We start from the raw sequence: 13,547 nt of genomic DNA on the forward strand, positions 1-13,547 counted from the left end.
CTTCCATATGTAAGGAGTACAGTGATTAAGTTCCTAAGGGAAAATAGACAAAGGTTGCCAAATTTGCCAGCTCTACTAATCTCTTTTCAATCTGTTCCTGGTCTGATTTTCATGTCAGAAAGGAGTATAATGGCTTTCAAAAGAATCTCTCCACTCTAGCTCCATTCAACTATTTTGCAATTTGGTTAAAAGCATTCTCTTCATACAAGAAGTGTGCAAGAACTATACTAAGTTAGGGACAAACTCAAAAACAAACAAAAAAAGATAATTTTCTGAGGTCATGTACTAAATTCTTCTGTGACCTCTGACTTTGCTGGTGTCCTGAAATCTCTGACAAAAGCAAAGCTGTCATTTGTTACAATGAATCATCAGTGACTCATTTAAAGGCATAAACCAGTCAATATTCAACTAGTTAGTCTATAACATTTATTAATTACCTACCATGTATCAGGTACATGCTGGGGAACTTACAATCTAATGAAGGAAGGCAAAACACAAAAAGAAGTTGAAAAGCAAGGGATGAGAGGAAGTAAGGAAGAAGGAGCGAGGGAATAATGGAGACATCCAGAAGATTATAGCTGGTTGGGAAAGGATATGATGGCTGACCTGAGCTCACTCCTCAAATGAAGTTCTGGGAGAAGCTTCCCACCCTCTATGCTTAACATGATTTGTAGATGACATGTACTGGGAGGGATAATTAACATATTGGATGACAAAGGTAAAATCCAAGAACAACACAAAGGCTAGAATGAATTGCCCAGTCTTAAAGGAAATCTGGATAAATGTAAAGTTCCACACTTAGATTCAAAAAGTCAATGACGTGAGAGAGACTTGGCTAAAAAGGATTTTATGAAAGATATCTGAGTTTTTAATAGATTGCAAGATCAAAAGGAGATAACATTGTGACATGGAGGCAAAGTTAATTTGATTATAAGATGCATTGGGGTTGTAGAATCCAAGGTGAAAAATATAACTGCAAGCTGCTAAATTGTAATGTTGAGTGCAATTCTAGAGAATGTATTTTAAGTAAGACAACAACTAATTTGAACTCATCCAGAAGAGGGGAAAATAGGAGGGTGAAAGAATTAGAGATCATATATCATACAATTATTTCATGTGATATGGAGATGCTTTACCTGGGGAAGGACATAAATAGCTATCTTCAAGGATTTGAAAGGCTGTCACATAGAAAAGAGTTTTAGATATTCAACCTGATCTCAGTGTCAGTCAATAAACATTAAAGTGTCTATTATGTGTTTTCTAAGGGTTGGGGAATACAAAGAAAGGCAAAAGAAAGATCTTGTCTCAAGTAGCTCACAGTCTAATGGGAGAAATGCAAAGACCTAGGTATAACAGGTATAAGAAAACTTCCTATTTTTCTAGGAAGTGAGGAACCAGATTAGGAAGGGCAATTCTGCACATTACATCTACCCCCCCTTGTGAATTCTCTGCAGCTTCAGATTATTTTGTATGAATGGGGCTGGGGGCCCCAGAAGAAGCTGGAGAATAGGAAAACAAATAGGGAAAGGAGTGAAGTAGACCCCACCTTTGACCTCTAATGGGGTGAGGTAGACCACCCTCTGAATTCTAAGACTCATTGAAAGATGCATGACTGGGAGGCAGTCAACCAGGAGCTATAGGCAATCAAGAGTACCTGGAAAATAATAGGAGTTGGGTGAGTAGAAGGCAGGTCCCATTGTACCTGAATGGATCCTTTTTTTGTAGACCACAGCTAGGAACTTGCTTTGAAGAAAAAAAAGTTGAAAGGTCAAACACATTCAGGTCTTGGGCAAGAAAGAACTGGATAGAGCACCGATCCTGGAGTCAGGAGAATCTGAGTTCAAAGAGATATGGAAGCATCAAAGTATAGGGAATGGGGTGAATAAAGGCAGAAATGATGAGGGCATTGAATGTTTGGGGTTAGGAAGTAATCCAGCTAAATTGTGTCATGAGATGAACTATGCTGGGTTTGGAACCAAAAGAAACAAAAGCACTGGGTTTGGAACCAAAAAGATCTGAATTCACATCCTCCTCAGATACTTACTACTTATTTGACCCAGGCAAGGTACTTAAGCTGTCTACCTTAGTTTCCTCATCTGTAAAACAAGCATGATATTAGCATCTATCTCACAGAGATGTTGTGGGTACCAAATGAGGTAACATATGAATGTTATCAGCTTTAAAATACTATATAAATCCTATTATTATTATGGATCATTGAAGTTATTTGACTAAAAGAGTCACATGACTAATTCAAAAGCTAATTCTCTACCTACCAACAACTTCAGCATCTCCATATCACGTGAAATAGAACTTCATAATGATCTCAGGATTTGGGGAGCAGTTGTTGCATAGGTTTTTTTTAAAGTGACTTTGCTTTTCCCCTAGCAGATAGAATGATTTTTATTTATTTATTTTTCAATTTTTCAATTTTTTTTTCCCTAATCTTGCTCCCCCCTACAGAAGGCATTCTGTTTTCAGCAGACATTTGTGTGTGACCCTAGGCACTTTCATTTGTTTCATAGGGACAACAATAGCATCTACTTATTTTTGTGAGGATAAAATATTTGTAAATCACTTTATAAACTTTAAAATGTTAAATAAATGTTAGCTGCTATCTAAACCTATAAATATATGGTTCGGGGTTAAGCCAAGGGAGGAGTGATTTCCTTGATTTTACTTTGAGGTTATTTGACCACTAAGAGTTCTGGTCATTTTGATAGCCAATGAGATCACCTCTGAACCCAATGAAAGAGGATTAGTAAGGAGATGAGTCCACTGGTGAAGAGAGAGAAAAGCTGGCTTCGTTGTCCACTGAGAGGAATTGCATCACAAATTTGTACTCTGGAAAGTTTCACATGGAATAGCCCTTCAAATAATTACTATCTTGCCTCCTCTAAATCATCCCTCAGCTGCTTCTATCTATTTTCATATGGTCTAGTATTCAGTGTTTTTACTAATCCTGTTGACCTCCTCTGGACCCACTAATTTGCCAATGCCATTTCTCAAATGGAAGGGTCCAGATCTGAACACATGAATACCTCAATGTGGTCTAACTAGAGCGGAAAATAGAGAGGCTATCAGCTACTTCATTTTGAACATTATGCCTTTATTAAAGAAGACTAAAATTGAGTTACATTTATTTTTTGACTATCCTTTCATATTGGTGACTTTAATTGAACCTCAGATCTTTTTCACATTTTTTTCTAGTCCTATGCCTTCCATGGCTTGAGTCAGAAAAAGCAAAGAGCTAGCTTAATACTGAAGTATTTAAAAAAAAAAAGCTATTCAGTTGGCTTTTGGGGAAAAAACTGTAAAAGGAAGCAAACCCTAAACTTTAGGCTATGAGTTTTACTTTCACTGTTGGGATTAGACAGATCTTAGTGTAGGGAAGTGAGGGATGAAGAGAGCTGGATCTACTTACCCTGAAGGCCACGAACTAAAAACTTTTTATAAAATCATAGAATCTTAGAGCTAGATAGGGCCTTTGAGAGAATCTTGCCAAACTCAAACCTGAAAATGATTGCCTTCTACATTATGACTCCTAGAAATGAGTACCTCATTTGCTCTGAAGATGAACTATCCCATTATAGGACAGTTCTGTTTGTAAGTCAAAATCTATCTCCTTATGAAGTGTATTAGTGGAAAGGCAGTATTTTGGAGTCAGAGGATCTGAGTTTAAGCCTTGGCTTTGCCACTTCTTGTAAGCTTAGACAAGTAGTTTTTCTTCTTGAGCCTCAGTTTCCTCTTCTGTAAAATAGGAATAATATGTGCATGCCTTTCCTCATAGGGTTATTTTGGGCATATTTCATAGAAATATGAATTTGTCTTATTATTAGTCTCCCCTTTAAACTTCTTTTTTTTTTAGGATTTTGCAAGGTGAATGGGGTTAAGTGGCTTGCCCAAGGCCACACAGCTAGGTAATTATTAAGTGTCTGAGGTCAGATTTGAACCCAGGTACTCCTGACTCCAAGGCTGGTGCTTTATCCACTATCCACTACACCACCTAGCCACCCCTCCCCTTTAAACTTAAAAGGAACAATTCTCTCTCTTGCCTGAAGCAACTATAGAAGGAGTTAGATTAGATGAATTTAAGGTCACTTCCAATTCTAAATCTTAAAGGGTATTAAATCTGGGCACTCATACAGGCTCTCTCCTGGGCCAAACTCTTGCTTTTCTAGGACCCCTTGCTGTTGCCTCATGTCATGCCCCAAAGTCCTTTTCTCTATCCTCCACTACCCCAGCAAATTCAGTCGTCAAATAGCATGACCTAGGACCAGCAGGCTCATGGCAAGTACCATGGCAAAGAAGACAGCCAGAAAAAATCGATCAACCACCCGAGCCAAACGCTTCCAGTCCCCTCTGAGACGCTGGGCAGCCCGGTGGCTCCGGCAGGCTACAGCGATGGTACCCACATGACGGAGCAGGGCTTCTTGGTGACAGGGACAGTGAGGCTCTGGGCATGGTCCAGCTCCCGATTCAGATCCCAATAGAGGTTTGGGGTGCATCGAGGGGCGAGGAGGAACTGGGGGGTGCTGGGAAGCCCCACAGGGTTCTCCTCGCTCCCGGACACACAATCCTCGAGCCAAGTAGCCTAACAGGAATGTCTGGGCCCAGACTGGCACAGGACGTACTCCAGGGCCACTGTAGTGCAGATTCATGATGAGGATGGTCAATGCTGTGGATGCTGTTACTAGTGCCATGGTAGTCATGTAATACTTCCCTGCAAGAAAGAGACAATGTCTGGGATGGAGAATGCCTTCTCAAAGAATCAAGGATTTGAAGAAGTGGGAGGGACCTTGGAGATCATAGTGTTTAACCTACATGTGATGTACCTAAGTGGTCATGCATTCTTCATCTGAGGACCCTCAAGTAAGCGGGGACCTATTCCCTCCAGTGGCTAATCTTCTTTTTCTGCTACCACACTAATGGGATAACTGAAATTCTTTTTTTTTCCCTTTGCCCTTAATAAGCACTTAAATGATATTCATTTATGGTTTTTTTCTTCCAGATTTACTTCTCTTCCTACTCTTCCCTTAATCTCCATCACTTCTTTCTTTATCCTCCAAGTCTACTCATGTATGAAGAAGCTCTTTCCCCTCCTCTCTCGGTTCTCAGCACCCAGTTTCCCAGAGCCCATTCAGAAACGCTAGTGGGGATGGGGGGTCAGGAGAGAGGGGAAGGGAGGTGGGGGTGGGAGGGATGGGCCGTGGTCCAGCTGCCTCCTCCCTCTCACTCGTGTATGAAGAAGTTCTTCCCCCCTCTCTCACTGCTCAGCACCCAGTTTCCCGGAGCCCATTCAGAAATGTTAACGGGGATGGGGGGTCAGGAGAGAGGGGAAGGGAGGTGGGGGTGGGAGGGATGGGCCGTGGTCCAGCTGCCTCCTCCCTCTCACTCGTGTATGAAGAAGCTCTTCCCCCCTCTCTCACTGCTCAGCACCCAGTTTCCCGGAGCCCATTCAGAAACGCTAGTGGGGATGGGGGGTCAGGAGAGAGGGGAAGGGAGGTGGGGGTGGGAGGGATGGGCCGTGGTCCAGCTGCCTCCTCCCTCTCACTGACCTATGAGGGGCACGCTCTCCGCCGGGGGCATGTTTTCAGCGAGCAGCAGCTGAAAGACTGTGAGGGCCAGGAGGACCGTGACCCCCAGAGACACCTTCTCCCCGGAGTCGGCAGGCAGGTGGAAGGCGAGCGGGGCCAGCAGCGAGATGAGGATGCAGGGCAGCAGGAGGTTGGCCACGTAGGCCGCGGCTCGGCGCTGGAGCAGCAGCGTGTAGGTCACGTCTGGGTAAGGCTCGGAGCAGCAGCCGTAAGTGACCACGCTCCGCCGGGCGGGCATGCCCAGCACGCGCCACTCCACGTTCTCCACGAAGTCGGCCAGCCTGGCACCCGGCGCGCCGGGCCACAAGTCCAGCTGGTGGCCACCGTGGGTCCACGAGCCGAAGGTCAGGCGGCAGCTCTGCGAGTCGAAGGGAAAGGCAGCCACGTCCACGCGGCACGAACTGCGGGTGATGGCCGGGGCGTCCCAGCGCACGCGTCCGTCGTGGCGAAGGACCACGTTTGTGCTGGCCGAGGCGGGCGGCTGCGTGTCTGCCCTGCGGGGAGACGCTGTGGGTGAGAAGCGGCGCGGAGGGGCTGGGTCGGGGAGGCTCATCGTGGAATAGGTGAGGGGCTTGGCATTGATTCCCCATCTCAAAAGGGATGGCAGCTATCGATCTCCATAGCATTCATCTAGATTCCCCTCTCTGCTCCCTTTCCCACTGAACCAAAGGAATCCCAGAATTGGGCCAGCTGCTCCGACCTTCTCCAACTTACTATTAGGTGGCCATCCAGTTTTTATTTTGGAGACCACTAGTGAGGGAGAATCCCATCGTATTTTGGCTCTATTGCTTCCCTTCCCCTCATCCCACAACAGTCATGTTTCTTTTCCTGCACCTTTGCTTCTTCTACCAACTATGCCATCTCTCCATCTCTCCAGCTTTCTCCCTCTGGACTCGATTTCCCCCTCTACTCTCTCTTACCTTTATTTCTTCCATGCTAAGTTTTTCATCAACTATTCTTGTCCATCCCCCCCTCCACCTTTTGCTCTTGTTTCTTTAGTCTACTTTGTTTTCTTCTTTGACTCCCCTTTGCTTGGTGACCTCCCTGGTCTGTTTTCTTCTACCCCCTTGCCTTCCTTCCTCTTGTTCTCCATTTTCCTGCTTCCCTTTCTCCTCTGCAGTTTTCCTTTTCTCCTGGGCTTGAGGACCACGTCTTCTCTGTTTCCCTTTCTCTTCTCTTTCCTCTTTTGTTTCTGTTCTATTCCCACTTAGCTGAGCTTCTCCTGTTGATTCATTTCTTCCTTTCTCTTTTAAAAATGTGTCCTCCACTATTACACTGTTGGTGGAGATGTGAACTCATCTAACCTTTCTGGAGAGAAATTTAGAACTACACCCAAAGGGCAACAAAAATGAGCATACCCTTTGATCCAGCAATACCACTACTGGGTCTATACCCTGAAGAGATGATGAAAAAGGGTAAAAACATCACTTGCACAAAAATATTCATAGCAGCCCTGTTTGTGGTGGCAAAGAATTGGAAATCAAGTAAATGTCCTTCAACTGAGGAATGATTTAGCAAACTCTGGTATATGTATGTCATGGAACACTATTGTTCTATTAGAAACCAGGAGGGACGGGAATTCAGGAAAGCCTAGAGGGATTTGCATGAACTGATGCTGAGTGAGATGAGCAGAACCAGAAAAACGCTGTACACCCTAACAGCAATATGAGGGCGATGTTCAACCTTGATGGACTCTCTCATTCCATCAGTGCAACAATCAGGGACAATTTTGGGCTGTCTGCAATGGAGAATACCATCTGTATCCAGATAAAGAGCCATGGAGTTTGAACAAAGTTCAAGGACTATTCCCTTTAATTTAGGGAAAAAAAACAGATATCTTATTGTCTGATCTTTTTATCGCTTATACTTTTTGTTTCTTCCTTAAGGATGTGATTTCTCTTTCATCACACTCAATTTGGATCAATGTACAACATGGAAACAAAATAAAGACTGACAGATTGCTTTCCGTAGGGGTGGGGGGAGGGAAGTAAGATTGGGGGAAAAGTTGTAAAACTCAAAATCTTAAAAAAATAAAAAATAAATAAATATAAATATGTCCTCTGCCCTCTCCTCTGTTTCACAACCTCTTCTGGTTCTGCTCTAATCAGCTCCTTGGTTGCTTCATTTCCCCTTGTACTCTGTTTGCCCTGGTCTGTTTCCCCTTCTGCCTTACATGTTTTGCTGGTTTTCCCTGAGTTTTGTTTTCACTTTATCTCTCCCTGACAGTAAATATACTAAATATAGAATATATATGATATACATATATATATATATATATATATATATATATATATATTTGTAATTTGTGTGGCATCTCCTTTGTTAGAATGTGAACTCATTGAGAAAAGGGACAGCTTTTGCTTTTCTTTGTATTCCCAGCACTTAGCTTGATGCTTGGTGTAAGTAGGTGATCAATAAATGCTTGTTGACTGACAGTTTGGGAAGTTGTAATCTAGACTGTTTCGTCAAAGAGTTTTCTCATCTATAAAATGGGAATAATAATAACTCCCACCTCACAGGGCCATAGTAAAGATCAAACAAGGTAATATACATAAAATACTTTGCAAACCATAAAGGGCTATTTAGATGTAACTTCTTATTATTATTATTATCATTATAGAGTCGTACTTGTTGTAGAGCACGATATCTGGTCTCCAGACCAAGCTGCTGGGGATTCTTATGGAGTCAAGACCCCCATAGACCTCAGGCTCCCAGTGTAAGTGAGCATCAGCCCACTCCTGGCGAATCCACAGATACAGGGTCAGTACCTGATTTCGTTCATCCTGGGGAAGAGCAGGACTGGTGAGAGATACTAAAATGCCTACAGACATGGTAACACATGCAGATTTATCCATATCTATTATATATATATATATATATATATATATATTATATCGCTACACATAAAAATACACAATTATAAACATTTGAGGTTGTGCAAAAACATCTATATATAAACAATCATATGCTCCATCACATGCAAGTATATGCTGACATTTATGCAGATAGAATCAAAACAAACCTACAGTCCCCACTCACCATGTCAATAATTTGGGACAGGGTCACATCCAGTGTCACATTTAGGGCTTGATCTGTGTCCTCCACAGGTCTAAGGGCACTAGTGTAGTTGGTAAAGAGATCATGGAGCAGTTTCTGGGCAAGTTTTCCTTCTGCTGCTCTAGAGCCTGAAAACAGGACAAGAGAGAATGTGGGAAAAAAGCTACCATTCATCTATTATCTAGCTTCAATTCAGCTACCATCTTGCTTTCCATTTAATCTTTTTTTTTTTAGGTTTTTTTTTTTTTGCAAGGCAGATGGGGTTAAGTGGCTTGCCTAAGGCCACACAGCTAGGTAATTAAGTGTCTGAGACCAGATTTGAACCCAAGGCCAGTGCTTTATCCACTATGCTACCTAGCCACCCCCCTTTCCATTTAATCTTATACTCCCCCCCATCATCTGCCATTTATTGATTCTTTAGCCATCTTTTCTTTTCTTTTTTGATTTTTTTTATTTTAGGGTTTTTTTTTTTAGATTTTTCAAAGCAATGGGGTTAAGTGGCTTGCTCAAGGACACACAGCTAGGTAATTATTAAGTGTTTGAGGCTGGATTTGAACTCAGGTACTCCTGACTCCAAGGCCAATGCTCTATCCAGTGCGCCACCTAGCCGCCCCCGATTTTAGGTTTTTGCAAGGCAATGGGGTTAAGTGGTTTGCCTAAGGCCACACAGCTAGGTAATTATTAAGTGTCTGAGGCCAGATTTGAACTCAGGTACTCCTGCCTCCAGGGCTGGTGCTCTGTCCACTGCACCACCTAGCTGCCCCATCATTTCTTTTCTATCATCTTTCCAGCTACAATTCTCTATCATCACCATCCATGTTCCATCCAACCTCCATCTATATACAATGTACACACCATCACCATCCTTTCTCCATCTACTATGTGCTACTCAACCCTTACCATCCCTCCATCCATTCTCCATCATCTATTGTCCGCTACTCACCAGCCATCTATTATCTACTACTTATTGATTAATATGCCATCTACTATCATCCACTTGCCATCATCCATCATCCACCATTCAGCACTGATATCATATACAACTCATATCCCACCCATCCATCATTCAACATTTATAAAATTATAGTGCCAGACTTGGAAGGAACCATAGAGACCAACAGTGAGCCCTGAAACCACCACCACCTCCTGAGGCAGCCAACTCTACTCTGGAATAGCCCTGTTGGGAAAATTTTCCTTAAATCAGGTCTAGATTTTCCTCTTTGCAATTTCTTCCACTTTCTCCTAGTTCTATTCTTTGGGACCAAGACAAACAAGTATGTTTCCCATTCCAAGTGATAACCCTTTAGGTACTTGAAGACAAGAGCTATGTGACCCAACTTCTCAAATATTTAGGTTAAATAAACCCAGTGTCTTCATTTCAAAAATACTTCAACAGTAACTTTCATTCTCTTCTTCTTTGCTCCATCTCAGAAGAAGTGAACCTTCTTCTTGCAGCCACCAAACCTCTACTTGAGCTTTTGATTATGTCCTCTCAGAGGTCAATGATCACCTCTTTAGTTATCCTCTTTCTATTTGCTATTTATTTTGATAATGTTTACAAACATTTCCACATCTCCCCCATACTTAAAAAAATCAGGTAAGTGGTACAGCGATTAGAGTACTGAGTTTAGAGTCAAGAACTCTTGACACTAGTTATCTGACCCTGGGCAAGATACTTAACTTATTAGCAACTGAGTTTGCTAATCTGTAAAATGGAAAGAATAATAGCACCAACCTCCCAGTATTGTTGTGAGGATCAAATGTGATAATTATAAAATGCTTAGCATATGCTATGTAAATGTTAGCTTTGTTAAAATTTATTTTTTATTTAAGGCAATGTGGTTAAGTGACCCACCCAAGGTCACACAGGTGATTATTAAGTGTCCAAGGCCATATTTGAATTCAGGTCCTCCTGACTCCAGGGCTGGTGCTCTATCCACCACACCACCTAGCTGCCTAAATGTTAGCTTTTAAAAAAAAACCCTCACTGAATCCTCTTTGCTTCATAAGAAATCCCTAGATTTCTTCTTTTTCAGAGTCACTTTTAACTAAAGGGATCTACTCTCATTGCATACACTTTCCTATCTCACATTTCACTTATCAGCCCTTTGTAATTGTCCTTCTGACCCCATTGTGCAACTGAATTTGCACTCTTCCCAGTTATCAGTGATCTCTTAGTCTCCAGTTTTGACGACTTTTTCCCCTCTGTTCTCATCTGTCTTGACCTATCTGCATCATTTAATACTCTTTCCTCACTAGTTTTTTAATGATACTATTCTCACTTGGTTTTCCTCCTGTCTGTCTGACCATTCCCTTTTTAGTGTCCTTTGCTGGATAAGCATCCTCATCTCTTCACCACCACATAGGATCATACCCTAAGACCCTGTCCTGGGTCCTTTTTTCTTTTCTTTCTCTATTTTCTTTCTTGATGGTTTAATTAACTCCTATGGGCTCAGCAGTCACCTTTACTCAGAACACTGTCAGATTTATATATCCAGTCTCAGGTTCTTTCCTGAACTCAAGCCCCAGTGCTTCTGATTCCCTATTGAATACCTCCAATTAGGGCATCTCAGATTCAACAATCAAAGAGAATTCATTATCTTTCCCTCTAAACCTTTCCCTCTTCTTAATTTTCCTGATTCTGTTTAGAACATCACCATCCTTGCAAGAAGTAAAAAAGAAAATGTGTTATATCTAACCACTCTCCCCCCATGGTCCATCCTCTCTTCCATCACTCACATCCCCCCCTTCTCCCTGTCCCCCTTCTTTCCTTCTTACTCCAGATATCTATACACCCTTGAGTATATATGCTGTTTCCTCTCCTAGCCACCTCTGATGAGAGCAAAGATTCCCTCATCCCCCCTTGCCTTCCCCCTTCCATATCATTGCAATAACTCATTGTAATAAAGAAAAATCTTATTATATGAAATATCTTAGCCTATTCCTTCTCTCCTTTTTCTTTCTCCCATTACATTTCCCTTTTTTCTATTGACTCCATTTTTACACCACAATATATCTTCAAATTCAGCTTTCTCCTGTGCTTCATCTATAAAAGCTCCTTCTACCTGCTCTATTAAATGAGAAGGTTCATATGAGTATTATCAGTATCATTTTTCTATACAGGAATACATGTAGTTCATCATCATTAAGTCTCTCATATTTTCCTCTTCTCCTCCACTCTCTATGCTTCACTTGAGTCCTGTATTTGAAGATTCAACCTTCTGTTCAGCTCTGGCCATTCCAACAGGAACATTCAAAATTCCCCTGGTTCATTGAAAGTCCATCTTTTTCCCTGGAAGAGGACATTCAGTTTTGCTGGGTAGTTAATTCTCTGTTGCATTCTGAGCTCTTTTGTCTTCCAGAATATTATATTCCAAGCCCTACAAGCTTTTAATGTAGTTGCTGCTAAGTCCTGTGTGATCCTGACTGCAACTCCACGATATTTGAATTGTGTCCTTCTGGCTGCTAGTAATATTTTCTTTTTTTTTTTTTTTGCTAGTAACATGTTCTCTTTGACTTGGGAGTTCTAGAACTTGGCTATAATATTCTTGGGGGTTGGTTTTTTTTTGGATCTCTTTCTTGGGGAGATCGGTAGATTCTCTCCATTTCTATTTTGCCCTCTGCTTCTAGGATATCAGGGCAATTTTCCTGTAGTAATTCTTTGAAAATGATGTCAAGGCTCTTTTCCTGGCCATGACTTTCAGTTATTCCAATAATTTTTAAATTATCTTTCCTAAATCTGTTTTCCATATCAGTTGTTTTTTCAATGAGATGTTTCACATTTTCTTCTGATTTTTCACTCTTTTGGTTTTGAAGTATTGTGTCCTGATTTCTGGTAAAATCAGCAACCTCCCTCAGTTCTGTTCTTTGTCTGAAGGATTTGTTTTCTTCAGAGAGCTTTCTTATCTCTTTTTCCATCTGACCAATTCTGCTTTTTAAAGCATTCTTCTCCTCAAAAACTTTTTGAACTGTCAGGGGCTGGAATTGGATGGCCTGTCCAGGACCATGGGGCTGGGTGGATGCTGGGCCTAAGGGGTGGTATATGGGCTCAGGGTCTCTTGGCCCCAGGGCCGGGGATCTGTCTGCTGCACCATTCAGCTACCCTACAGCAAAGACAGAGTGAAAGGAGGGAGAAACATATAGGACACAATAGTAGAGAAGTATGAATGGAGGGAGTTGCGATCAGCAATGGCAACGGTGGAAAAATATGGAAGTAACTTTTGTGATGGATTTATCCTGAAGAATGTGATCCACCTGAGACAGAACTGGTGGTGTTGGAACACAGACTGAAGCACATTTATTATTATTATTATTATTATTTTTTGGGAGGGTTGCAGGGCAAATGGGTCTGGGTGGCCTGCCTGGGGCTGCACAACTGGGTGATTGTTGGGTGTCTGAGGCCAGATTTGGACCTGGGTGCTCCTGGCTCCAGGGTCGATGTTCCATCTACTGCGCCACCTGGCCATATCTACAATTATTATTATTATTTTTTTATTTTAATTTTAATTTTTTCTCTCCCCTTTATTTTATCACTCATGAGGGTCTATATTTTTGGGGGGAGAGGGTATTATATTTACTCTTTAACAAGAATATTTTAGTAATGTATAAGAAACATTATTTGTACAAAATAAGAATAAATAAATAAATAAATAGATACAAAACAAAGTACTATGTTAAAAAAAAGAACATCACCATCCTTCTAGTTACTCAGATTTACAACCCAAAACTCAGCCTAAATCTTCTTTCCTTCACCTATGTCCACTAATAGTTAAGTTTTATCAATGCTATCTTTCCAACTATCCCCTTCTCTCCATTCACATGGCTACCCCTCTCCAATTAAGATCCTCAGCTCCTTTCTCCTGGACCATTGCAATAGTCACTTAAATGGTCTCC

The 13,547-nt window shown here is 41.7% G+C and overlaps 2 protein-coding genes across 2 annotated transcripts in view; both read right to left on the minus strand.

Annotated features, from left to right (window-relative positions):
* The window catches only part of LOC141507427 (nuclear pore complex protein Nup98-Nup96-like), a 45,386-nt gene extending 43,089 nt beyond the window's left edge, over nt 1-2,297 (minus strand). The window contains 1 exon segment of the mRNA XM_074215065.1: nt 2,277-2,297. Within this exon segment, the coding sequence (XP_074071166.1) occupies nt 2,277-2,297 (21 nt within the window).
* A 1,959-nt stretch (nt 2,298-4,256) lies between these two features.
* Nucleotides 4,257-5,835, minus strand: LOC141488992 (neuronal acetylcholine receptor subunit alpha-10-like). The gene is made up of 2 exons (XM_074189545.1): nt 5,559-5,835; nt 4,257-4,723 (listed from the first exon to the last, which is right to left on the minus strand). The coding sequence occupies exons 1-2, from the start codon at nt 5,833-5,835 to the stop codon at nt 4,257-4,259; spliced, it is 744 nt and encodes a 247-aa protein (XP_074045646.1).
* Between the last annotated feature and the right edge of the window lie 7,712 nt (nt 5,836-13,547).

The sequence above is a fragment of the Macrotis lagotis genome, chromosome 1 (assembly GCF_037893015.1).
Source record: "Macrotis lagotis isolate mMagLag1 chromosome 1, bilby.v1.9.chrom.fasta, whole genome shotgun sequence".
Lineage (NCBI taxonomy): Eukaryota > Metazoa > Chordata > Mammalia > Peramelemorphia > Peramelidae > Macrotis > Macrotis lagotis.

What these genes read in the sequence shown, in the direction of transcription:
- LOC141488992 (XM_074189545.1), bottom strand. Translation starts at nt 5,835, where the DNA reads ATGCCCGCCCGGCGGAGCGTGGTCACTTACGGCTGCTGCTCCGAGCCT. An exon ending in GGAGAGCGTGCCCCTCATAG is followed by an intron (nt 4,724 to 5,558) that starts GTCAGTGAGAGG and finishes TCTTTCTTGCAG; the next exon opens with GGAAGTATTACATGACTACC.